This window comes from Thermochaetoides thermophila (assembly GCF_000221225.1).
Source record: "Thermochaetoides thermophila DSM 1495 unplaced genomic scaffold scf7180000011816, whole genome shotgun sequence".
NCBI classification, from domain to species: Eukaryota; Fungi; Ascomycota; class Sordariomycetes; order Sordariales; family Chaetomiaceae; genus Thermochaetoides; species Thermochaetoides thermophila.
This window is the reverse complement of record NW_006383032.1, coordinates 3,559,041-3,581,838: the sequence shown is the minus strand read 5'-3', so window position 1 is coordinate 3,581,838 and position 22,798 is coordinate 3,559,041. Positions and strand designations below refer to the sequence as shown.

Here is a 22,798-nt window from a genome sequence, read left to right as displayed (position 1 = left end):
TGTTGTTGGCTGAATTGAGAAAGATCGATGCTTCGGTATTTCTATACAAGCAAGCAAAGGGAAAAAAAAGTGGGGGACAAAGAACTCGCAGTGACACATGCCATGTAAGAGGCCATAGCCGAACGGAAGAATGACCGCCCCGATTTTTGCTTGACCTGGAAACCCCTTTTCTTTTCTCCACCTCTCCCCGGACCAAACTGCTCAGTGGTAGAATGAAAATTAATAAATAATAAATAAGGTTATGGTAAAAAGACAAATAACATAAGAATATCCAAGACGATCGTGGCTCCATCCCGTCCGGTACCTCTAGCCACCAACACAAATAGAACATTGCTGGCAGCAGTATCCCACGGACAAAGATGGTCTATAAGGCAAATAAAGAAACAAGATCTTGATCTGGTATTGTTGGCAGCTCTTATATAGACCATGCGAGTTTGTAGCTTGACTTGACACATCCCAAACCAAGATACTCGAAAAGGGCAAAAACAATAACATCTCGGGACGAATGCGACAAAGCAAGCAGATAGATGGCGAGCGTAGATAGACCGTACGTATCCAAAACATGACCAAAACATATACCGCTTGCTGGCAATAATTCGCCCGAGGGGTATCGAAGCATAAGCAAAGCAAACAATATAAGAAAACATCAGAAGTGTCTGTCAGTCAGCCTCGTAAGGTTGACAAGTGATGATGGCCAGGCAGACAGACACGAGCGGGCAGGAGGTCCGGAAATGGAGCATCGCATCACCGGGTGGTCAGGACGAGCCAAAAAAAGAGGCAGTCAAATCCGGTCAGTCACGACCTCTCAAATCAGTTCCATCCAAGCGAGTTCTCAGCTGCTACCGGTGCCGAGATGTACTGCGTCCTGCCCGAGCCGCCCATCCCGCTTCGTCCGCTGCCATGGCTGTCACGGCCGCCTGGAGCGGCAGTGGCACCGTACGGGCTGCTCGTGAAGTCACGACTCAAAAGAGCACCGCCCATGAGCGCGGGGCTGCCGCGGCCGTGAGAGGCCAAGTCTGACATAGGAGGGTTGCTGCTGCTAATGGAGCTGGCCCTGCGGTGCGCCTGCCTCTTGCGCTTGTAGCGCCGAGCCACGACGAACATAACCACACCGTAAGCTGCAGCAACGGCCACAGCGCCACCAACGATACCTGCCGTGGTACCTTTCTGGGCACCGCTGGTATTGTTAGGCGAGGGGTTGGTGCCGAATGGGTCGCTGTTGGGGTTCGCGTTGGGAGTGTTCGGTTTTGGAGAACCATCCGAGCCGCTACTGCCACCTTCCAAGGCTGAGCCAAGGTAGATGGGAATAGCCGGGTTGATCTGTTGAGTAAGGTTGTAGATGAGCTGGTTAGGGTTCTGGTACAAAGCTGAGTAGGGTAGCCGGATGTCCACCGCAAGCGCCTCAACCATACTGCTCGGGTAAGTAATGACAGCGAGCGTAGTGATATAGCCGAGTGAGGCTTGGGTGTCCAGAGGAACCAGGCGCTTGATCTGAGCCTTGCTGACATCAAATTTACCATAATCAGCCAAAGCCTGAGGAAGCAGCTTGAAGATCTGAGCGGCAGCCCTCTGCTCCTGCACCACGAACGGATAGTTGTAGCCCTCTTTGAAACCAATCTGGATCAGCATGGTGTCGTCCGGCTGGCCAGGACTCTGGTCGTCAGGTGCAATAGCCTTAGGCAGGTCGGTGGGAATGCCAGTGGCCGTAGTAGTAGACTGGGATGCAGTGAGAGTGGAAGTCGGGGCAACAATGATGGTGGTTGGGAGCCATGCCGAGGACGGAATATTGCTAATCGTCGGGATGCTGGTGACGCCGGCAATGCTGCTGCTGGTGGTGCTAGTTGGGATGACTTCGGTTAAGCTAGTAGACGTCTCCGTATCGGTTGTCAGTGTCGCATTTTTGCTGGGAACAGGCTCGATCGTCGAGCTAGTCGGAACTGCCGGAGCCTCGGTGACAGTGCTGGTCTCGGTTGTATTGCTGCCAGGGCCAGGCTCGAGCGTGCTGGTGGGAGGGAGGGCCGTATCAGTTGGTTCAGCAGAGTCCGTCGGAATGTCGGTGCTCGTCTCGACCGGCGGGTCAGTTGGGAGAGTGGTTGTCTCACTTGGCAGCTCGGTGACGTTGGTGGGAAGGGCGGTAGTCGTGTCGCTAGACAGATTCGTGGTTGTGCTAGGTTCCTCAGCAGGCGGGTCAGTGCTAACTGGCGGCTCCGGCTCCACGCTAGTCGCAGGGAGATCGGTGGGAGTAACTGGGGTCTCCTCGACCGAAGAGCTCTGACTAGGAGTAGGAGTAGGCTCTGGGAGCAAAGAGCTAGTGATGTTGACGACCGGCGGCAATGGGATCTCGCTGGTAGGAGACTCAGTAGGCTCTTCCACGGGCGGCTCAACTGACGAAGCTGTAGCAGTTTCGGAGGGTGTCTCAACAGGAAACTCAATTGGTGTCTCAATCAGCGTGGGCGTCGGCGTAGGAGTCTCGATCGGAAGATCGCTAATGATGTCGGCATTAGATGTCGAAGAGCTCTCATCAACCGGGTCTTCGGTCGAGCTAGGGGTCGGGACATCGGTCGTCGTCGGCTCTAGAGGGCTCAAAATGCTTGAGATGACCGAGCTGATGCTACTGATGATCGAGGTCACAGGGTTGGCAGAGTCATTGGTGCTAGAAGCGACAGGCGACTGAGAGCTCGAAGACTCCGTGATGTCGGGTGTTGCAAAAGACTCGGATACCGTCGACGAAAGCTCGACCGGTTCGTCGGAAGTGGGCGTGGGAGGGATCCTGGACGTCGTGTCGACCAGGTCATCGGTTGGTGTTGCGCTCGATGACGGGACATCGCTAGAGGGAGCAACTTCCGACAGAGAGTCAGAACTAGATTCGGAAGCCGACACGGTAAGAGACTCAGAGGAGCTCTTGGACGAAGGGGTAGGAGTAAGGTCAACGGTAGGAGTATTCGAACTGATTGAAGAATCCTCCGTAAACGTAGTAGTAGTAGTAGCGGGCGGCACGAAAGAAGACTCCTCAAGGTCGCTAGTAGAGGAAGTCGAAGCCGCATCAGAGCTCGAGCTCGAGCCAAGATCTGACGAAACCGATGAGCTTTCGCTCAGAACATCGCTAGATGAGCTGCTCTCCGAAGGAGTAGGCCAGATGGTTGTGACGGGGGTCGCATCTGGCAGGGTGACAACAACGGTAGCCGTGATGACGACCTCTTCGACATTACTACCGATATTGCCAGTTGGGTTCTGCCTCTTAGCCTTAACGAGGTCGAGCGGCGTCTTAGGTGGCAGCTCGTCGGCAGAGACTGTCGAGTTTGTAAACTGGCGCTTGACATGCTTGGGGAAGTAGATCTTGGGCTTCCCCGGTGCTGCTTGGGCAGCAGCAACTGACGAAAGCGCCACCAGCGCAGTGGCCAAGAGCGATGTTGACTTCATCCTATACCACTTAGCTCGTCTTTACCATACGCTTCGGGATATATAAATCGTTGGTTTTGTGCTGCGCAACGAAACGCGTGGCGGAGGATAGATCGTGCGATCTGGATAGCACAATGGGGTGTGGTGGTCAGCGCCCACGATGGCGACAGAGTGGTCTGACGCGCTGTAGCAACACTTACTTGTCAGGTAAAGCAATAAAGAGTGTACTTGATAACGAGGGCTGAACGAGTGTGGGAGTATCTGTGCGCTTTCTGGAAGTGCATCGCGTCAGTAACCTAAACAGTGAACCCATTGATTCCACATAGCGCTTCCCCGGATTCAGTAGCATTGATGATCAGCATGATCGCCCTCAGAGGCCCGGCTGGGGCAGATCTCTCGATGCTGGCCACTCCCAGCAGCCACAGCCTGGAGTACACAGTCCATAGGACAATGGTGCCCGCCAGCAACTCTGGGTCGCTTCATGCCCCAAAAGGCGGCTCCCGATACAACTCGCAAATTGATTGACGGACCATAATCTCCCGATGACACTTCCAAACGCCAGCCCATAATCAAACACCCAGAGCCCTAACAGCAGCCGTTGCTGTGCTCCGCATACCTTTCAATATAAAAGAGCGACTTGACGAAAAATCGTCAAAAATTCGAATTTCAGTTTGCTTTCCAGCTGGGAATACGTGGTTCACCGTCAAGGAGTTGAGAGCTGCTCGCGTGTGCGGATCATGACAGACCAGGCATCGGGAACCACGGGCTGACTAGGCTGCAAGAAAGCGAGCGTATCGTTGTCTCCTTTTGCGGGCCGCAGAGACACTCTCGCGGGAGCTGCTACTGCTGCTGCGTTTGGCGGCCGGCGAGTCGTCGCTTGGTTCTCGGAGGGCACGAACGACGTCGTCGAAGACGGGTGCGGAGGTGAAGCAAGCAGAGGCAGGGCAAAAAAAAGTAAGGTAAGCAAAAGAGAGCGAGGGAAACGAAAAAAAGGCTGCAGCAGTTGAAGGAACGGAACGAGCGAACGAAAGCACACGGGACACAGCAACGAAGCGCCTCAGAGCAGAAAGCGGAGGAAACAACCAAGGGACTTGAAAGGGGATTGGAAGGACTTTGGGGCGGAGCACGACGCCGCTGCAAGGGTGCGAGACCACAGGCCCCCAAATTGGTGCCGAGCAAGGTTACCAGCAACGAGGGTTGCAGTGGGAAGATTGCGCCAAAAACCCAGGGGCTGGACGTTGCGTACGAGTGGACCCTGGGCTCCAGATGGGAAGGGTCCAGGCGGGGCCAATAGCGACGGAGTCAATGCGAGCCTTACGTTGGCCGAGAAGGTACCTGTGCCCTAACGGCTGAAACGAAGTCTGGCAGAATTACGGACAACGGCGATGATATCCCAATCTGGCATCTTGCGACCACCGTCGATAAAGCTAGACTGGCTGGCGCGTTCAGCCACGCTATGGATGCAGAAAGGAAGAGGCACTCCGTGTTTCTCAGCCGGCTGCGTCAGTTGAAGCTGTTGAATGACCCCTTTTCTGTTTGCTGATGAGATGAGCCGTGCACGGGACGAACGGCGAGGTCCATGCGTTGGCAGCTGGTAGGAGCCGGGAGAGAGGATCGAAAAGCCATTGCTCCGTGGCAGGGGCGCAACTCAAGCACGATTGCGTACCCATGCAGTCCAAAAGGCTGTTGGTCGACATGGTCGCTATCGCTCACCTGCACCAGCAACTGCAGGCTCGGGCCTAAAAACAGGGCCGTGCAGTTACCATCGAGTACAACCGTACAAGGCCTCATCTGGGCGTCCTCGAGAGAGGAATTGTCACCAGGCTGAACAAGAACCCTTGTACTTTGAAGTAACTCAACCGCCGGTTATTAAGGAGTGACCCACCTGCTTGTGCCAGATGAGCGAATGTCTGCGTGTGGTTGGCTGCTTGCCGATAGCGCCTCCGCTTTTGGTAATATTACAAGGCTTAATAAGCCACTAGTCTGATGCATCCGTGCAGTAGAGAAGGTCGAGGACCTGATCGGCTGGGAATGGAAATGACTTCCATCGAATAAGTCACTGCACAACGCTATCGACCATAAAAAACAATCACTGATAAAATCTCGAAAGGCTCCCACGAGTTTGGACTGAATTCTTGATTTCACTATGCCTGCTGTCCCCGCGTGCCTTCCGGGAACTTTCCGGCCAAGTCAATCGAGAAACCCGACAAAGGCTTGTGCCGCCACTTGATGAGGTCCCAAGACCAGTGCATCACAAAAAACGACCCCGCGCTCTGTTCCTCTCGCCAAGATGCACCGCGCGACAGGCCATCATGTTTCCCACTCAGGTCATGGATGCATGCAAATGCATAGCTTTGCCCGATGCAACAACAACACGTACAATTTGGTGCGGAATACGCCGTCCAATGCGTCCATGATCCGCATGTTGCAAGCATCAAGCTGCTCAGATCTCCACATTGCGAGCGTAGCGTAGAAACTATCTCCTCACGATGCAAACTTGGTATCTTCTGTGATCGGTGAATGCCGTTGCCGATATGGATCTGTCAGTGTGTTTGATGACTGTCCCACCTGTCCCATGTTTTCCAGCTCATCTCTCCACAGATCGGGCACGGCATCGTGAGCTCCTGATCAGCTCTGGGCATAGAACCCTGAAGATCGAAGAAAAATAGTCCGTGGTGAGCTCCATACTGTGGATGCTGCCGACAAGAGGTTCCAATGCAAAGGAGTTGACAGTCGCATGCCATTCCAGTGATGTACTTGTTCCATTGATCGGTTGACGTTACCTTTAATCAAGCGTGAAATTACCTTTCCGCCAATTTCCTTCCAGAGAAAGAGATCGTCTGGGGATAAATGCACAATATATTGTTTGTTCCGGCAGTGACAAGTTTTGCTCTTGAGACTTGGGTGGTGGAGGGAGGGAAACCTTCATGGCAAACTACTTCATGCATCACAGTGCTTCCACAACAGCTTGCCGGTGGCATTCAATTCGAAACGGACAACGGCCCGTTTCAATGACGGCCTTTATGGGAACCATGCCTACTAGGCGGTCATGTTACACCACTCCCACGTGTTTTGGAAATAAACGAAACATCTATGCGTTTGAACTCAGCTTGTGTCTTCAAGCACACCTGAGTTTCAACCCGTTAACCAAAGCTAATGAACTAAGTCAGATATTGTTCCTTCAAAAAGGAATAGTGCAAGTTTTCCTTCATGAACTGTGCTGATAAGACTGTTGAGCTTCAGCAATTGAGTCCTCTTTTGAGTTTTGAGAGCATCAAGAGAATAGGCTGGGAATGTTAGGCTTCGGAAGTGAACAGGCTCGACCGTTGAATAACATATCAGTACCATCTCTCAGGTACCAGGTTTGCAAAGTCTTTCGACCCCACAAGAATGTGCAGAACCCATCAAATTGAGAAGACCCATCAGTCCTTACTGTTGTCCATGATTTTGAAGCCCGATATAGGGATTTTCCGCAATGATGGGCTTTGCTTTGTTCAGAGTAGAAGCCTAAAGCCAGGAACAGCAATTCCTGTCATGCATGAACGCTGTCAGAATCCCAAATCCTGCCTTCCAGCCCTATGAACCCTGCTGAAGAGTCCGAATCAATGCTTTCACAGATATCCATTTGCCAAAACCGCAGCTGTACCTGCGTCTATCCGGCATATATCAATCTCGCTACTGCAAAGATTGCAGCGACGATCTCCAGGTTATCCGAACTCAAAGCTGACAGTTCTCTGCCGGCTGATCAGGACAAACTTTCCGTCCCTCTATCTGCTGAATGAGCGGAAGCGAGATGCGCGCAACAAAAAAATCTACCTATGTATATAGTAGAAAATCCGACAATGAGGTGTTTGATTGGGGATTGCTACTCAAGAACGCCAGCTCAGTGGTCTACTCTCGTATTGTGCTGCAAGAGCCAGGAAGTTTCAAGACTCTTAATAAGCTAATTGAATGAGCAGAATTAGAGTTGGTGGGTTGGTAGGGTAGCAGTAGCAGTAAATTGCAGCTGCCAGCTGCACATAATGAGCCATCACCAACAGAACGGATGAGGGAAACGAGCTGCTCGGAGAATTTTATGTTCAAGATGGATGGAACAAGCTTACTTTGGTCATATTGACGTATGTATCAAAAGGATAGGTAAAGTCACCTATTTTTGGGCTGTTTCTTGGCATCAGGTTTAACCCAGAATTGATGTACCAGATTCCCAGTGACAGACGCTGGTTAATGTAAGCTCAAGATAATCTTCAAGTGCTGTTGTTCGGAGCCGAAAAAAGGTCATCACTATACATCTTGGAGATCTCATCTATGCCTATCTTGACTTCCAAATATTTATCTGGCATCAGCATTGGACCTTTGCACTGGTTCAGAAACTTAAACATGACATGACATACTAAGTTGATTTGCCGGTTTGCCCTCGACGTAGTGGTTCATAAAGCGTGTCCATCTGGGTTCCAGGAGCAAGAAACCAAGCAATGTACATGTATGTATGCAATGATTATTCCAACCTAGGGTTTCATTTCTGCAAATTCACTTGATACCAAACGTGAACTAGACTGTTAGATAGACAGATCGATATGTAATCGCAATCATGAACTGAAAAAAACTCGAAAGAACTTGCGGCAAATTAACTTGCACGCTGATCATACCAGAAAGCCTACACTTCAAGAAGTCACCATGACCCATTCCTCCTTGCAGTGATGGTCCCTTAAGTGTTTCAACGCGGATGCTAGTCTATTTCATCACTGTTATCAATTGTCAGGAGACTGTCAGGAAACATTGTGCCACAAATTCTAGGGTCCCTTGCCCCCGTCTTTGTTGATCTAAAGGTAGTTAGAGCATCAATAACTAGGAAAATTTGTCTCCCAGACATAATCTAATGTTTCCATAGTTTTGTTGATGTGATATACAAAATATTTGGTCAGATATCTTCTAATACGAAAAGACTAACGGGTAGATCTTAGCAGTCAAATGAGCGATGAAGTGTGGCTAGGGCAAATATTGTCGGCTATGTTATCATGATGGAAGCTAGAATCCTGTGAATCGAGCAGACTAAACTGAGTAGCAGTTTCAATGGTTTCCCAGACCCTAGCAGTTGTCCTGCACATCTTTTTCCATTGAGTAGTTTCAATGGTCCTTATTCAAACAGAACAGAGATGTGGTCTTCGAAAACACCACATCTTTCTGCACGAGTTAATGATGTCGACATAACTGAGAGCCATCGGGACCACTCCTCCGGCCATCTAGGCTTCCAGCATTCTGTTCTTTCTGCATAGCAACCCAATACCAAAGCTGCTTCTTTCCGCAGAGCATTTCCCAGTACATACAGTTTGAGCGGCCCGGCTGGATGCGGAAGTTGCAAATTTTTTTGGCATTACTTTGCTCAAACGATTGCACGATGAGCAGAAACAATGGTTCACCCACTTGTCCTCCTCCACGTGTCTTCCTGATCTCTCATTTTTCACATCTGGATGTCGATCTCGGCTTTTCCCGGGCATTTTGCATCATCGTGTGACAGGGAAAAAAGGACATTTTGATAATACTGATATGTATGAATCAAAATACTTCAACATTCTTGCCCACTTTTCACGGTCGGACTTTTGGCCTGTGCATACTCACCCAACATTGGATCATGCTAGTAGGAATCCTTCGAAAATGCCGCTAGTGATCGACGGCATGCATGCATATCTCTTTGAACAATGCTCGTGACTGGTCAAAATGCGAAGCCAACCCCAATTACCCAAGTTACAATCTCATGTCAACAGTGAGAGGTATTCTGTCATTCAGAACCAGGATGGGTGGCCTTGAGTGAATAGCAGAGTTGTTCGAAAGTCAGAACACTTCCTAAGCTTTTCAATCTCCCTCCTGGTTACTGTCCTGGTATGCTGGAGGAACTTGACTCTTTGTTACTTGCTAGCGTGGGAGACCATGAAGTCATGAAGGGGGGACCGAAGATGTCGATAAAGAAACCCCATGGTACACATACACGGAGCACCATCAAATGCTTACATTTACTGAGAAAAATGTTTCTGACAAAAGTATGGAAGCTGCAGCAAGTATACGTCCCCCTCTGTTCGTCACTAACTTCATTTAAGTGACTTGTGGATGGCCTTTCTTCAAGGTCAAGTTCCATATGTTGGTCTGTCAACTATCATGGTCCACCAAATGGCATCAAGCTGAAGCTAGAGTAGTAATTGCAAGCATACCATCAAACACATCCCATTCCTGTTGCTGTTTTGTTCGGTTCCAAGCTTTATTAAGAAATCCGCGAGATCTTGTAAAGATACTCCGAAAATCAGTCCTTCACCAGTTAGGTTGAGTCCTCACAACGACAACTCATCTTGCCTCCTCAGCCACTTCAAGCAAGATGCAATATCTTACATCCAGGAAAACGAGATTTGAGCAACCAACACGCTAAGCTACTTGCATTCATTCTCATGCTCAAAATGCTCAGGGCTGGTCCACGTCTCTGGATGATGGAAGCACGGCACATGAATGTGCTCGGATTGTGGGTACCTCACCGGCTTTTCTATCTTGACATGCGATTAGCTGTCTGCTGTTTCTCCTGAGACTCTGAAAATCCAAAAACCAGGAGTGTTGCATTGCTCAGCGAATTGCACAGCATCTCGGTCATATGTTAAGGCTTGTATGCTTGATCTTGAGAAGGCAGAAAGGTCCTACAAGTAGGGGAGTGATCGACACCATATCTAGTAGCAGAGCTTCTTCCATTGAAATCCGTATGGGCTTGATGTGTGAATGCTTTGGACAGGGATGGTTAGTTCCCATGATGACTCATTCGCTAAAAACTTTCCCTTTAGCGGAGGTACCAAGGCGGTACTTGATGTACAGATTGAACGATGTATCAGGACTGGAGGTTGTCTAGGTCCCTTTTTTCATCGCTCGGAACTCACTAAGAAGGACCAGCTAGTGTGGGAAGTGTAACCACAGCTCGGAGTTCGGATGTAAGATTCAGCTGAGGAACAAGGAAAAGTTAAGCAATTAATATGGACAAAGTTCGGTCAACAGGTGCAGTCTGTAGCAGATCATTGGGATATCGGGAAACCATAGGTTTGATAGATGGCTATGCATGGCTGTTGAACAGATGTTGCAGCAGAGTAGGCTGGGCCAAAGTGCTGAATTGGCAAAAGAGACCCAGAAACGGGAGCAAATAAGAAGATCTCGGGGGTTAGTGTATGAATCTAGGGGATTGATATTGTTTCAACGACTAACAAGGTTGTTTTGAGTCAAAAAGTCGATGGATGATCCTGCTGTAATGCCAGATGGCAGACTGCCGTGCTACTGTGTCGCTTCGATTGCCAACCAGGACCGGAATCCCTCCCGCAGGAGTTGTTAACAAGGCTCTTCCAACGTCAGGAACTCCTGATCCTTGGGATGCAGACCAAGCCTCCAGCTGCAGTCCATTTCAACATCTCCAGATGGTAACCGATCGGCGGCATTGGGGTCTCTTTACTGCCTTTGTCTGCCCAGAATATTGCCACGTAAGTATGGCGAGGGCTTGGTGGCTGAAGGAGGGGACGGTCCCGGGAGGTTCCGAGAGTCTGGATAAAGCAATGCTGCACAGTATCTTCATCTAGACATGCATATTTCTATGTATTTAATGGCTCTGAGCATCTTAATCTTGAGTCATCTTTCACTTCAGAAAACATCTCAGGTTTGTACTCCGTTCGTTAACATTACAATGGGCGTTACCAAGACAGTTCACGTCAAAGGTACAGGACCACAGCCTCTTAGAGGCCAGAAGGTGACAGTGGCCTTCACTGGCTGGCTCAAGGATACAAGCAAGCCAGATAACAAAGGGCGGCTGTTGGTGAAGACTTACAATACCCAGGATACAAGACCAACGAGTTAACAATGATTTCAACATCCTAGGCTCCATTCCTCTCTCAATTATGGTAACTTCGAAGTTGACATTGGGGTAGGAAAGGTTATCAGGGGTAAGAAGTGAATCAAGTTATATGTCATTAATTCCTGTATTGCAGCACTACTAATATAAGGCAGGTTGGGACGAGGCTGTCCTAGGAATGAAGGTTGGCGAACAAGCGACGCTAGACATCACAGGGTTAGTAACATTTGATGAGTAGCATTCAATTGCTGCTCTCTGTTTGTGACAATCAATGACTAATTATATGAACCTGAGTAGTGACTATGCCTATGGGGAGCAGTATGCAAAGTCCTCGTCAAGCTTGACACTGGGAGCTTGACTGACTGTTTGACAGGGGATTTCGTGGGCGCATTCCGCCCAATGCGGACTTGATCTTGTAGGTGATCCAGTTTTCAGAGCCTGGTCATCTTGTGCCATGAGCACTGGTGCTGATACAGCCGTCACAGTGATGTGCATCTTCTAGCTGTTCAATAGATTGGATGTAATCCCTGTTAAGATTGTTCAAAGTGGACTGCTGAACGAAAGCCTAGGCACATTGCATGCCGTGGGTAGCTCAGATACGCAGCTCAAACATCCAACAAGTTGAGGACATTTCGCCATAAAAGCTTCTCCTGCCTTTATATCAAGACGATGTTGAGCACGAACCTGGCCTTGTTGATTAAGACAGCTTATGCTGGGTAAAGGGTCATGCAATAACTTTAATGAACTGAGGTGGTGTTAGGGACCATTATCTTCACGTATCAGTGGCAAGCGCAATTCTCAGCTTCCTTTAACACATGTTGTTAAACAGTTGGCGATTGCATCAGATGTTGAACAGAGGAAATCATCTTTCTATGGAGTTCCATTGTGTTCAGGCAGCATTTGTCAGGCTTCTGGTTCTCAAGAGAGAGGACCGCTCAGAAACCCAGGTGCTTCTTCCCTTGAAAGCCACTACGAAACATGCATAACAACCCCTGACTAAGGAAAAGTGGACTCCTGGACACAGTTGCGTACTTATCATTGGCTGACTGGCTGCCCCACCACACAAGGCTGGACCAGCCAACCATCATTTCCCGAGCCCCGCAGGCTGTCAACCGCGGGGCTGTGGAGGGACCTTGGCACCTCTAACTTGCCTGACCTTGCCTGACCTCACTCTCCCCGCTGCAGCCTCCAAGCAACACCGAAAACACCATCCCACCCGAAGACTGATTGCTTCTGCACATTAACCTGCCTGTTTGTCGACTTGAAATTTTCATTACACAAACATTTAGCAGCTACTTAGCTACTAATAACACTCGTCAAGCTGGGGAAGCGCAAGATTTCTGAAGGGGACCTGCCTATTTCCCTCAAACGACCCATGACGGTGAGTGTTTCCCTGGTCTTTTGCTTTGTTGTTCTCTAGGCTTCTACGCGATTGTTTCCAAAATAGATACTGGTCTTCAGGTTTCTTCGACGCCGATTGCTTGTCGCACACTTAAAGTTTTGCTGACTCTCACGGTTTCCCGCAGGAACGTAAACCTGAGGAGGTTGATCCCGTCAACAAGATGCAGGTCGATAACTCGAACACGGGCGCGCCCGAGATCGATGAGTCTCTCTACAGTCGCCAGCTCTATGTCCTTGGCCACGAGGCAATGAAGCGCATGAGCGCGTCTAACGTGCTCGTCGTTGGCCTTAGGGGTCTTGGTGTTGAGATCGCCAAGAATATCGCCCTTGCAGGCGTCAAGAGCCTGACCCTCTACGACCCGACGCCGGTTGCCATCGCCGATCTTTCTGCACAATTCTTCCTTCGGTCTGAGGATGTTGGCAAGCCTCGCGACCAGGCCACAGCTCCTCGTGTTGCCGAGCTGAATGCATACGTTCCTGTCCGCATCCACGAGTCTCCAAAGTATGTGCTTTGTCCCCTCAGTTGACAACTGAATGATTGTTCCTTGCTCTGAAAGAGTGAAACTAACATGTAACTTCACTTGTAGTCTCAGCGAGAACTTGTCGCAGTTTGACAAATATCAAGTTGTTGTCCTCACAAATACCCCGTTGCGCCTCCAGATCCAGATCGGCGACTACTGCCACCAGAAAGGTATTCACTTCATCGTTGCTGATACTTTCGGCTTGTTCGGCTCCGTGTTCTGCGATTTTGGCGATAACTTCACTGTCTACGATGCCACTGGCGAAAACCCTGTCAGCGGTATCGTCGCTGGTATCGATGAGGAGGGAGTTGTGTCTGCGCTTGATGAGACTCGCCATGGTCTCGAGGATGGCGATTACGTCACATTCTCTGAGATCGAGGGCATGGAAGCGCTAAACGGCTGCGAGCCTCGCAAGGTTACCGTCACGGGGCCGTATACCTTCTCAATCGGGGATGTTTCGGGTCTCGGCGAGTATAAGCGCGGTGGTCTCTTCCAACAGGTCAAAATGCCCAAGTTCCTCAGCTTCAAGACAATTTCCGAGGCCATCAAGGACCCTGAGTTTGTTATTTCGGATTTCGCCAAGTTCGATCGCCCGCAACAACTGCATATAGGATTCCAGGCACTTCATGCCTTTGTCCAGTCTAAGGGTTATCTCCCCAGACCCCTCAATGAGGAGGATGCGGCCCTCGTGCTCGAACTGTCCAAAAATATCGCAGAGGAGCAGGGAGTCAAGGTAGAGTTTGATGAGAAGCTCCTAAAGGAGCTCAGCTTTCAGGCAACAGGTGATCTCAGCCCCATGGCGGCCTTCTTCGGTGGTCTCACCGCCCAAGAAGTGCTCAAGGCTGTGTCCGGCAAGTTCCACCCTATCAAACAGTGGATGTACTTCGATTCTCTTGAGTCTCTGCCGACGAGTGTGGCTCGTACTGAGGAGTTGTGCAAGCCCATTGGCTCTCGCTATGATGGCCAGATTGCTGTCTTTGGCCGCGAGTTCCAGGCTAAAATTGCGAACATGAAGCAGTTCCTTGTTGGTGCTGGTGCCATCGGCTGCGAGATGCTCAAAAATTGGGCGATGATTGGCCTTGGCACTGGTCCCAACGGCCGTGTTGCTGTGACCGATATGGATCAGATCGAGAAGAGCAACCTCAACCGCCAATTCCTGTTCAGGCCCAAGGATGTCGGTTCGATGAAGAGCGAGTGTGCCGCAAAGGCAGTGACCGCCATGAATCCCGAGCTGGACGGTCACATTGATGTCTACAAGGACCGCGTCAGCCCCGAGACAGAGCATATCTTCCACGAGGAGTTCTGGAATGCCCTGGATGGTGTCACCAATGCTCTTGACAACGTTGAGGCGAGAACGTACGTCGACAGGAGATGTATCTTCTTCCACAAGCCTCTCCTGGAGAGCGGCACTCTCGGTACCAAAGGCAACACTCAGGTTGTCCTTCCCAATCTCACTGAGTCGTACTCGTCGTCTCAGGATCCCCCGGAGCAGTCGTTCCCCATGTGCACTATCCGAAGCTTCCCAAACAGGATCGAGCATACTATTGCCTGGGCCCGCGAGCTGTTTGATAGCAGCTTTGTGAAGCCAGCGGAGACAGTAAACCTCTACCTGACCCAGCCCAATTTCCTCGAGACTACTCTCAAGCAAACGGGCAACGAGAAGCCCACGCTTGAGATGCTCTTGGACTTCCTCAAGAACGAGAAGGCTCTCACCTTCGAGGACTGTGTGCAGTGGGCTCGGATGCAGTTTGAGAAGCATTACAACTACAACATTCAACAGCTTCTGTACAACTTCCCCAAGGATGCGGTCACGTCTACTGGTGCGCCGTTCTGGTCGGGCCCCAAGCGTGCCCCGGACCCGCTCAAGTTTGATCCCAACAACCCGACGCATTTTGCCTTCATCGAAGCGGCCACGAACCTGCACGCCTTCAACTACAATATTAATGTCAAGGGGAAGACGCGGCAGGATTATCTCAATGCCTTGGATTCGATGATCATTCCTGACTTCTCCCCTGATGCCAACGTCAAGATTCAGACTGATGACAAGGATTCCGTAAGTAATGTCCCAGTATTATTGTGATGTTTTCGAACTTCACTAACATGAGGGAAAGGACCCGAATGCCGGTGGCAGCTCCTTTGATGACTCGGCTGAGCTGCAGAAGCTTATCAACGAGTTGCCGGATCCCAAGACATTGGCTGGCTTCAAGTTGACGCCTGTCGAGTTCGAGAAGGACGACGACACCAACTACCACATTGATTTTATTACCGCCGCCAGCAACCTGCGCGCAGAGAATTACAAGATTGAACCGGCTGACCGGCACAAGACCAAGTTCATTGCAGGCAGGATTATCCCGGCCATCGCCACGACCACCGCTCTGGTCACTGGCTTGGTCATCCTGGAGCTGCTCAAGATTGTGGATGGCAAGAAGGACATTTCCCAGTACAAGAACGGCTTCGTCAACCTTGCGCTGCCGTTCTTCGGCTTCAGCGAGCCGATCGCGAGTCCGAAGGTAGAGTATAAGGGCCCCGGCGGCGTCAAGGTTACTCTCGACAAGATTTGGGACCGCTTCGAAGTGGGCAATATCACACTACAGGAGCTTCTCGACGATTTCGAGAAGCGTGGCTTGACCATCTCGATGCTCAGCTCCGGAGTGAGCTTGCTCTACGCTTCTTTCTTCCCGCCAGCTAAGCGTAAGGACAAATACGGCATGAAGCTGAGTGAGCTGGTCGAGTCGGTCACCAAGAAGCCTATCCCTGCCCACCAGAAAGAGCTCATCTTTGAGGTGGTCACGGAGGATGCTGATGGCGAGGACGTGGAGGTGCCGTACATCAAGGCCAGGATTCGTTAGACTGTTGGTTAGGAAGGCCAAGACGTGTCAATGGAGTATTGATGATCACACATGATAGGATGCGGTTTACGCGAGTAGACATAGCTCTCCAAGCTTCCGCTGCTTTCTCTTACTTAGACTTGCCATCGATCGGAGTAATGGTACCAATACAGCTCTAGCTGTTTGTGCTGACAGTTACTGAGACGATTACAACTAGGTAGGTACCTAAGCAGGGATGAGTTCACCGATTGATGTGATTCGTAGTCAATGGTATAAATTTTGCGCATGTTTGCTCCCACATCTGTCCTGACGAGTTGATCGGGATCTGCAGTCGTGTCAATTTTTCCAGGTCTCTGGAATCGCATGAATAATAAGCTAGTGGAGATGACAAATCATTCCAGAACATCCGCCAAAGGTGCAGAGAGGTTACTTATGTAACTCAAACTGATACTTTGATTCGTGCATATAAAATCCCGAGTCCTGCACCCCATCCCTTCATCTAATGTCGTATCGGAACAGCAGGTTTCTCTCATTTTACAAGCCACCAGTTAGACTCTTATTGCTAACCTCCCATCATCGAAGTGTGAATAAGTGTTTTGGAACAACAACCATGGTATGCTCAAATATACCCGAAAGTCTTAAAGATACAGCAATTCCCTGACTATACGCAAAACAGGCTGCCCAAGATTCTCCCCAGGCTAAGATCACAGACTGGGTCAAACCGGGTGACCCGACTGGAGAGTTCAAGCGCCAGCCGAGCTCATTCCGTAGCTTCATCTCGCGTGAGCCGGGTGCTCAGTTTCCACCTGAGAAGGGGCGGTATCATCTGTATGTGAGCTATGCTTGTCCATGGGTAGGTAGCCCTTGCTTCTAGACGAAACTGTCTGTACCAAGGAATGGCATGGTTAAATGTCTGTCTAGGCGCACCGAACTCTCATCACGCGCAAGCTCAAGGGTCTCGATGACATCATTTCGTTCTCGGTTGTTCATTGGCATATGGGAGAGAAAGGTGTATTAAGGAGTGCTGTTTCCACGTTTCCCTAATAGCTGACCATGGATTCTAGGTTGGCGGTTCCCGACTGCTGAGGACACCGACGCAGAGGGGGAGAATGTCGTTCCTGATCCTGTCCCCGGTCATGAAGGCTTCACCCATCTGCGCCATGTCTACTTCCAAAGTAATCCAAGTTACACAGGCCGGTTCACTGTTCCCGTGTTGTATGACAAGAAAACGCAAACCATTGTCAACAACGAGAGCAGTGAGATCTTGCGGATGCTGAATTCTGAGGTTCGCCAGCCATCCTACTCTATTTCATCCTCTTCATATTGACCGGCTGTAGTTCAATGATCTACTCCCTGAGAACTTTCGGCAGGTAGACTTGTATCCAGAGCCCCTCCGCCAGCAAGTTGATGAAGCCGAACAATGGCACTACGATCTCATCAATAACGGCGTGTACAAGTCTGGCTTCGCTACTACGCAGGAAGCGTATACGCGCAACGTCACAGCGCTGTTCTCTGCGCTGGACCGCGCTGAAGCCCATCTTGCTGCCACGGAGAGCGAGGGACCGTACTGGTTCGGGAAGACACTGACTGAAGTTGATATCAGACTGTAAGAATCCCTATACTATCTATAGGGCGTTGATGACACTAATCATAACCAAACACCGGTTAGATATGTAACGCTCATTCGGTTCGATGTAAGCCCCCAATTTCCCCCTTCGCCGTTTAGGCAGTTCCAGCCCACTAACCTCTGTTTTCTCCAACAAAGCCCGTCTACGTGCAGCACTTCAAGTGTAACCTCCGCGATATTCGTTCCGGTTACCCTGCGCTCCATCGCTGGATGCGCCATCTGTACTGGAACCACGAGGCCTTCCGCCTCACCACCAACTTTGCACACATAAAGTTCCATTACACCAAGTCGCATTCCCAAATCAACCCGTTGGGTATCACGCCTCTGGGACCTGTGCCGGATGTGCTGCCTTTGGATGAGGAGGTCCCCGCTGCAACTGCAGCAGTGGCCGCCGCCAGCAAGACGGGGTAGGAGTGTGTCATAAGGTATATGATCGGATGGAAGCAGCTCTCAATCAACTCAATCAACGGAGTGCTTTAGTAAACATTAAAAAGTTGTGAATTGAATACTTTTACCTTGTTTTCGGCTAGACCCGTGTCGAAAGATCGCAAAGTGGGGGGCAAGGTGACCGGGACTAGGTGACACAGTAACCATCAGCTAAAGTTTTGGCACAGACTCCCAACAAACGGTATGGCAAGGTGGCCGAGCGGTCCAAGGCGCCACGTTAAGGTGTAGAACCCTTAATCACGATCCGTGGTCTCGAAAGGGGCGTGAGTTCGAATCTCACCCTTGTCAATGCTTTCTTTTTTTGCTGTATTTTTTCCCTGGTATTGCCAGGGTAGTGTTGTACTTGCTTTTACTTTTCCGCTCTTTACACAGAGAAATATTTGAGATATTTCATAGGGTCATAGGACTCGAAACCAGGTTAAATCATGCTCAGTGCAGCATTTTTCAGCCTTTAAGCATGGCGTATCAACATCAAATGAAACTGAGAGAGCATTGATTTGACCCCACCAGACATACGTAACCCCACTCTTGTGCTTATCGATAATTTTATCACTATCAGCAATAGGACGCCAACCCAAAAATTTCTGGAGCTTCTGCAGTCTGGAACAATTGGCTTTCGCGTGCGAGAACGTCGCGACTGGACTTCATCGTTCGTCTGCGGCGCGCCATCAAGATGGATTCCCAACAACACAAGCCGCATAGACCGTCGAAAACAAAAGAAAAGAAGAAGAAACAGAATTCAGGAGGTTAATATTACCTTCGTCTTTCCTCATATCGCCACTGGCGCTGACAAAGCTGCAGGCACCAATCCGAAGGCCTTCGCAGTCGCAAACCCTGGCAAGCTCGCCAGGCAGGCCGCTCGTTCACATGATGTATGTCAATTGAAGATTCTTTTGCTGCCCTGTTGACCTAATTTAACCACGCCGCGCAGATCAAAGAGAAGCGCCTTCACGTTCCTCTCGTCGACCGCCTTCCCGATGAGCCGCCGCCGAGACTCGTCGTGATCGTCGGCCCTCCGGGTGTCGGCAAGACGACCTTACTGTGAGTAATTCCCTGTGACAGGATTCTAAGTAAGTGGCGCTAACCAGCATTCTCTCTACAGCAAATCCCTGGTCCGTCGGTACACAAAAGAAACCATGTCCGATCCCGTGGGCCCCATCACTGTTGTCACATCAAAGAAGCAGCGCCTTACGTTCATCGAGTGTCCGAACGAGCTCGAAGCGATGATTGACATGGCTAAGGTTGCCGATATCGTGCTATTGATGATTGACGGTAATTATGGCTTCGAAATGGAGACCATGGAATTCCTCAACATCCTGGCCAATACCGGTATGCCGGGCAACGTCTTTGGCATATTGACCCATCTAGATCTGTTCAAGAAGCCTTCGGCGTTGAAAGATGCGAAGAAGAGGTTAAAGCACCGTCTATGGACTGAGTTGTACCAGGGCGCCCATCTCTTCTACCTGTCCGGTGTTTTGAACGGCCGCTACCCCGATCGCGAAATTCACAATCTATCGCGCTTCCTGTCCGTTATGAAGAACCCTCGTCCGCTTGTGTGGAGGAATACTCACCCGTACACTATTATCGACAACTACCGCGATATCACCCACCCGACGAAGATCGAGGAGGACCCGCTATGCGACAGGACGATCGAACTGTCTGGGTATCTTCGCGGCACCAACTTTGCTGCCCAGGGCCAGAGGGTACATATTGCTGGTGTGGGCGACTTCACAATATCTAAGATAGAGGAACTGCCGGATCCATGCCCGACTCCTGCGATGGAGAAGGCCATGGCCAACCTGACTGGCAAGAAGCCGCGGCGCCGTCTGGATGAAAAGGACAAGAAGCTGTGGGCTCCAATGGCTGATCGGAGCGGCATGAAGATTTCGGGCGACCATATCGTTATTACCAGGGAGAAGGGCTTCACGTTCGACAAGGACGCGAACGTCGAGCGTGGCGAGGGCGAGCAGCTTATCGTGGATCTGCAAGGAGAGAAGAAGTTGCTTGGTCAGACCGACAAGGGCGTCAAGCTGTTCGCCGGTGGTGAGCAGCTTACCCAGATTCCTGAGGAGGACACGAACGATACAGGCAGGAAGACTCATCGGAAAGCCCGGTTCCTTGAGGATGATCGTCAGAACGATGAGAATGGCGTTCCTGAGGATGAAGGGTTCGTCAGCGGGGAGGAGAGCAAAGGCTCTGATGGATCGGATATCGAGGAGGAGTTCGATGAGAAGAGGCTTGGCAAGATGTTCCGAGGCGATGATGAAGAGACTCAAGACGAGGATGTAGTCTTTGCGGACACCGACTCCGAGCTTGGTTCCATCAGCGGCGACGAAGGAGTAGACTCTGAGGAATCCGGCTCAGACGAGGAATTTGATTCCGAAGAGGAAGAGGCTGTACGGTGGAAGGAGAACATGATGGAGCGTGCCAGGGCACTTCACGGCAAGCGGAAGCCATGGCGAGCAATCGACCTTGCTCGGCTCATGTACGACACAACTCTCACACCAGCCCAAGCACTTCGGAGATGGAGGGGGGAAGATAACGAGAAGGAGGAGGAAGAGGAGGAGGATATCGAAAAGGACGAGGACACTTTCTTCCACAAGGCCAAGGATGAGGATGATCTTGAGGAGGATCGGATGATCCCTCACTTTGACTACGAAGAGCTGAAAACCAAGTGGTCGAATCCCGAGAATATCGATGCCCTCCGACGGACGAGGTTCTCCACAGGCCGCCCGAAGGGCGACGGTGAGGGTGACAGTGAAGGTGAAGGAGATGGGGATGATGATGATGATTTTAATGGGTTCGATGAGGACGACGAGGACGAAGGTGATGGTGCCTTCGAGGACCTCGAAACTGGCGAGAAGCATGGCCCCAGCAAGGAGAAGAAGGAGGAAGAGGAGAAGCCGGCGATGAGCTTGGAAGAAGAGCGCGAACGGAATGCTCGTCGCAAGGAAGAACTCAGGGCACGCTTTGAAGAAGAAGACCGTGAAGGTCTTCTGAATGATAAGGCTATCGCCAGGAGGGAGGGCGGGCTTGATGAGGAGTTTGGCGAGGACCAGTGGTACGAGATGCAGAAAGCCATGCTGCAGAAGCAGCTTGACATTAACAAGGCCGAGTATGCCGAGCTTGATGAGCATCAGCGCAGGCAGGTAGAAGGTTACCGGGCTGGCAAGTATGCCAGGTTGGTAATCGAAGGAGTCCCGGCTGAGTTCTGCAAGAATTTCCAGCCTCGGATGCCTATTCTCGTCGGCGGGCTGTCGGCGACAGAGGACAGGTTTGGGTTCGTCCAGGTCCGGATTAAGCGGCACAGATGGCACAAGAAGATCCGTAAGTCATATTTGGTCGCAAGGCTCATGTCGGCAGGATGCTAACAATCCTACAGTCAAGACAGGCGACCCCCTGATCTTCTCTTTGGGTTGGAGGAGATTCCAGACACTGCCCATTTACTCAATCTGGGACAACCGGACAAGAAACAGGATGCTCAAATATACACCAGAGCATATGCACTGCTTCGGTACCTTTTGGGGCCCTCTCATCGCCCCCAACACCAGCTTCTGCTGCTTCCAGTCGTTCTCGGCTAGCAACCCAGGTTTCCGGATTGCAGCGACGGGCACGGTGCTCAGTGTCGACGAGTCTACGGAGATTGTCAAGAAACTCAAGCTCGTACGTGAGCCTACTCAAATCTTCACTGTTGTCTCATTACTAACGCTTATGCAGGTCGGCACGCCGTGGAAAATCTTCAAGAACACGGCATTCATCAAGGACATGTTCAACTCGTCCTTGGAAATTGCCAAGTTCGAAGGTGCAGCTATCAGGACGGTATCGGGTATCCGCGGTCAGATCAAGAGGGCACTGTCCAAGCCTGAAGGCTACTTCCGCGCCACGTTCGAGGACAAGATCCTGCTCAGCGACATCGTGATCCTCAAGGCCTGGTACCCGGTCAAGCCGAAGCAGTTCTATAACCCAGCAACCAATCTCATCGGGTGGCAGAGCATGCGGCTGACTGGCGAGATCCGGCGGGCGGAGAACATTCCGACGCCACAGAACCCTAACAGCACGTATCGCAAGATCGAGCGCCCCGAACGCCACTTCAACCCGCTGCGCGTTCCCAAGAACCTGGCGGCCGAACTGCCGTTCAAGTCGCAGATTGTGCAGACCAAGCCGCAGAAGAAGGAGACGTACATGCAGAAGCGCGCGGTGGTTGTGGGCCGCGAGGAGCGCAAGCTGCGCGATCTTATGCAGAAGCTCACCACAATTCGCAAAGAGAAGATCGCGAAGCGCAAAGCAAAGAAGGAGGCGCAGAGGGAGAAGCTTAAGAAGGAGTTGGCTGAGATTGAGGAAAGGAGGAGGGAGAAGCAGAAGAAGGAGAAGAAGGAGTTTTGGGAGAGGGAGGGCAAGAAGAGGAAGGCGAGCGAGGAATGGGGCGGTGGTGGGAAGAGGAGGAAGTGAGGGAGTTAGAGTATGAAGGGGGTAATGTATTGGGGGTTGTTTTGTTTCTGTTTAGTTCGGAGCAAGGCACAACTGATATACGAATAGTAGTACTGGACTTGGGATTAGAAAAGGTACTTGGTTATATGGAGGTTGCTTTTTTCCATGTGCGAGTGCTGTGATCAGGGGGCTTTGAAGACTATCGGATGTCTAGACTTCGGACGCTCGGTCTCAATGGGAAGGAGGTTCGACTCCCGCAGATAGGAGACGACCGAGAATTTAGCGG

At 50.8% G+C, this 22,798-nt stretch overlaps 4 protein-coding genes and 1 non-coding gene across 5 annotated transcripts; 4 read left to right on the top strand and 1 right to left on the bottom strand.

Annotated features, from left to right (window-relative positions):
- Positions 1-810: 810 nt before the first annotated feature.
- Positions 811-3,420, bottom strand: CTHT_0030690 (uncharacterized protein; the record flags this gene model as incomplete). Its single annotated transcript, XM_006693455.1, has 1 exon — positions 811-3,420. The coding sequence occupies one exon, from the start codon at positions 3,418-3,420 to the stop codon at positions 811-813; it is 2,610 nt and encodes an 869-aa protein (XP_006693518.1).
- A 7,675-nt stretch (positions 3,421-11,095) lies between these two features.
- On the top strand, positions 11,096-16,031 carry CTHT_0030680 (uncharacterized protein; the record flags this gene model as incomplete). Its single annotated transcript, XM_006693454.1, has 10 exons — positions 11,096-11,220; positions 11,287-11,351; positions 11,416-11,476; positions 11,558-11,578; positions 11,634-11,675; positions 11,774-11,843; positions 12,582-12,641; positions 12,787-13,163; positions 13,249-15,235; positions 15,294-16,031. The coding sequence occupies 10 exons, from the start codon at positions 11,096-11,098 to the stop codon at positions 16,029-16,031; spliced, it is 3,546 nt and encodes a 1,181-aa protein (XP_006693517.1).
- Positions 16,032-16,620: 589 nt separating this feature from the next.
- CTHT_0030670 (uncharacterized protein) lies at positions 16,621-18,305 on the top strand (the record flags this gene model as incomplete). Its single annotated transcript, XM_006693453.1, has 8 exons — positions 16,621-16,623; positions 16,687-16,792; positions 17,075-17,295; positions 17,381-17,616; positions 17,680-17,704; positions 17,776-18,044; positions 18,168-18,201; positions 18,252-18,305. 8 exons carry the CDS (start codon positions 16,621-16,623, stop codon positions 18,303-18,305), a joined length of 948 nt encoding a protein of 315 aa, XP_006693516.1.
- CTHT_0030660 lies at positions 18,270-18,372 on the top strand. Its single transcript is given in 2 exon segments — positions 18,270-18,309; positions 18,327-18,372. It is a non-coding gene; the product is annotated as a tRNA-Leu (tRNA).
- A 385-nt stretch (positions 18,373-18,757) lies between these two features.
- On the top strand, positions 18,758-22,533 carry CTHT_0030650 (uncharacterized protein; the record flags this gene model as incomplete). Its single annotated transcript, XM_006693452.1, has 6 exons — positions 18,758-18,830; positions 18,886-18,956; positions 19,016-19,125; positions 19,187-21,411; positions 21,467-21,747; positions 21,802-22,533. The coding sequence occupies 6 exons, from the start codon at positions 18,758-18,760 to the stop codon at positions 22,531-22,533; spliced, it is 3,492 nt and encodes a 1,163-aa protein (XP_006693515.1).
- Positions 22,534-22,798: the final 265 nt, after the last annotated feature.